General features: G+C 38.0%; 1 protein-coding gene across 1 annotated transcript; it reads left to right on the top strand.

Annotated features, from left to right (window-relative positions):
* The first annotated feature begins 903 nt into the window (after positions 1 to 903).
* Positions 904 to 1,302, top strand: LOC107902464 (uncharacterized). Its single transcript, XM_016828642.1, has one exon. It carries the CDS (start codon positions 904 to 906, stop codon positions 1,300 to 1,302), a length of 399 nt encoding a protein of 132 aa, XP_016684131.1.
* Positions 1,303 to 1,653: the final 351 nt, after the last annotated feature.

Genomic DNA, 1,653 nt, shown 5'->3' with positions numbered 1-1,653 from the left:
CTGGTTCATTTCACAACTAACTAAGAAATGCGACCCCATATTCCGTCTCCTTAAGAAACACGATCCAAGCATGTGGGATGAGGAGTGCCAGAAGACTTTCGATAAGGTCAACCATTATTTTTCCAATGCCCTAGTGCTGATGCCACCTATTTCAGATAAGTCGCTTATACTGTACTTGGCAGTATTTGAAAATTCCATGCGATATGTGCTTGGCCAACATGATGAGTCAGGGAAAAAAGAAAAAGTGATATATTATCTCAGTAACTCAGTAAGAAGTTTACTGAATGTGAGACAAGATATTCACAATTTGGCTAATCTCAAAAATAGATCCCCTAAAGTACATAATTAAGTTGATTGCTCTGAATGGAAGAATGGCCCGATGGTAAATTCTGCTTTCAGAATTTGATATAGTTTATGTAAACCAGTAAAAAAAGTGTAATAGCAGATTTTCTAGCCAGTAGAGCTCTAGAAGATTACGAGCTTTTGAACTTTGATTTTCCGAATAAAGATCTGATGTATGTTGCAACCACTGAAGAAGATGCTCAAGAAGGACACCTTTGGAAGCTAAATTTTGAAGGAGCATCAAACGCTGTGGGTAACAAAATTGGGGCAGTCCTAGGATCCCTAAAAGGAGATCATTGTCCCTTTACTAGTAAATTGGATTTTGATTGCACAAATAATATGGCAGAATACGAAGCATGCATCATAGATCTTCGCGCAGCCATAGAACGTAAGATCAAAGTACTAGAGGTATATAAGGATTCTGCACTAGTAATCTATCAACTCAAAGGAGAATGAGAGACGAGAGACCCCAAGTTGACCAATTATTGAAGGCTGGTCCTTGAATTAATTAAGGAGTTTAATGACATCACTTTTTGCTACCTCCTGCAAGATGAAAATCAGATGGCTGACGCCCTGGCTACTTTAGCTTTCATGGTCAAAATGAACAAACAAGAGGATATAAAACCTAACAAGATGAGTATTTATAAGGCTCCAGCCCATTGTTACAACATCGAGGAAGAAGAAAAGGATGACCACCCTTGGTACCATAATATATTGCGATATATGAAGAATCGTGAATACCCTGATCAAGCAACCGATAATGATAAAAGAACGTTGAGAAGACTGGCCAATGACCATATCCTAGATGGGGAGATCCTATACAAAAGAAGAAATAATCAGGTGCTTCTAAGAAGCGTGGACGTTTTTGAGGCCAAGAAGATTTTGGAAGAAGTCTATGAGGGCGTTTGCAAAACGCATGCTAATTGTTTTATAATGGACAAGCAAATCATGAGATTTTGAATATTATTAGTCCACCATGGAAGGGGATTGCATCAGTTATGCCAAGAAATGCCATAGGTGCCAAATTTGTAGAGATAAAATTAATTTGCCTTATTCACCCCTTCATGTTATGACTTCTTCATGGCATTTCTCTATGTGGGGCATGGATGTGATTGGACCAATCTCACCAAAAGCTTCTAACAGGCATCAATTCATCTTTGTGGTCATCAATTACTTCACCAAGTGGGTAGAAGCCGCTTCATATGCTAATGTCACAAAGGCGGTAGTCAACAAGTTTTTGAAGATAGAAATCATATCTCGGTATGGAATACCATAAAGAATTATATCTAAAAATGTACTGAATTTGAATAA

Source organism: Gossypium hirsutum, chromosome D05 (genome assembly GCF_007990345.1).
Source record: "Gossypium hirsutum isolate 1008001.06 chromosome D05, Gossypium_hirsutum_v2.1, whole genome shotgun sequence".
In the NCBI taxonomy this organism is placed as follows: Eukaryota; Viridiplantae; Streptophyta; class Magnoliopsida; order Malvales; family Malvaceae; genus Gossypium; species Gossypium hirsutum.
This window is presented reverse-complemented; position numbering and strand designations above follow the sequence as displayed.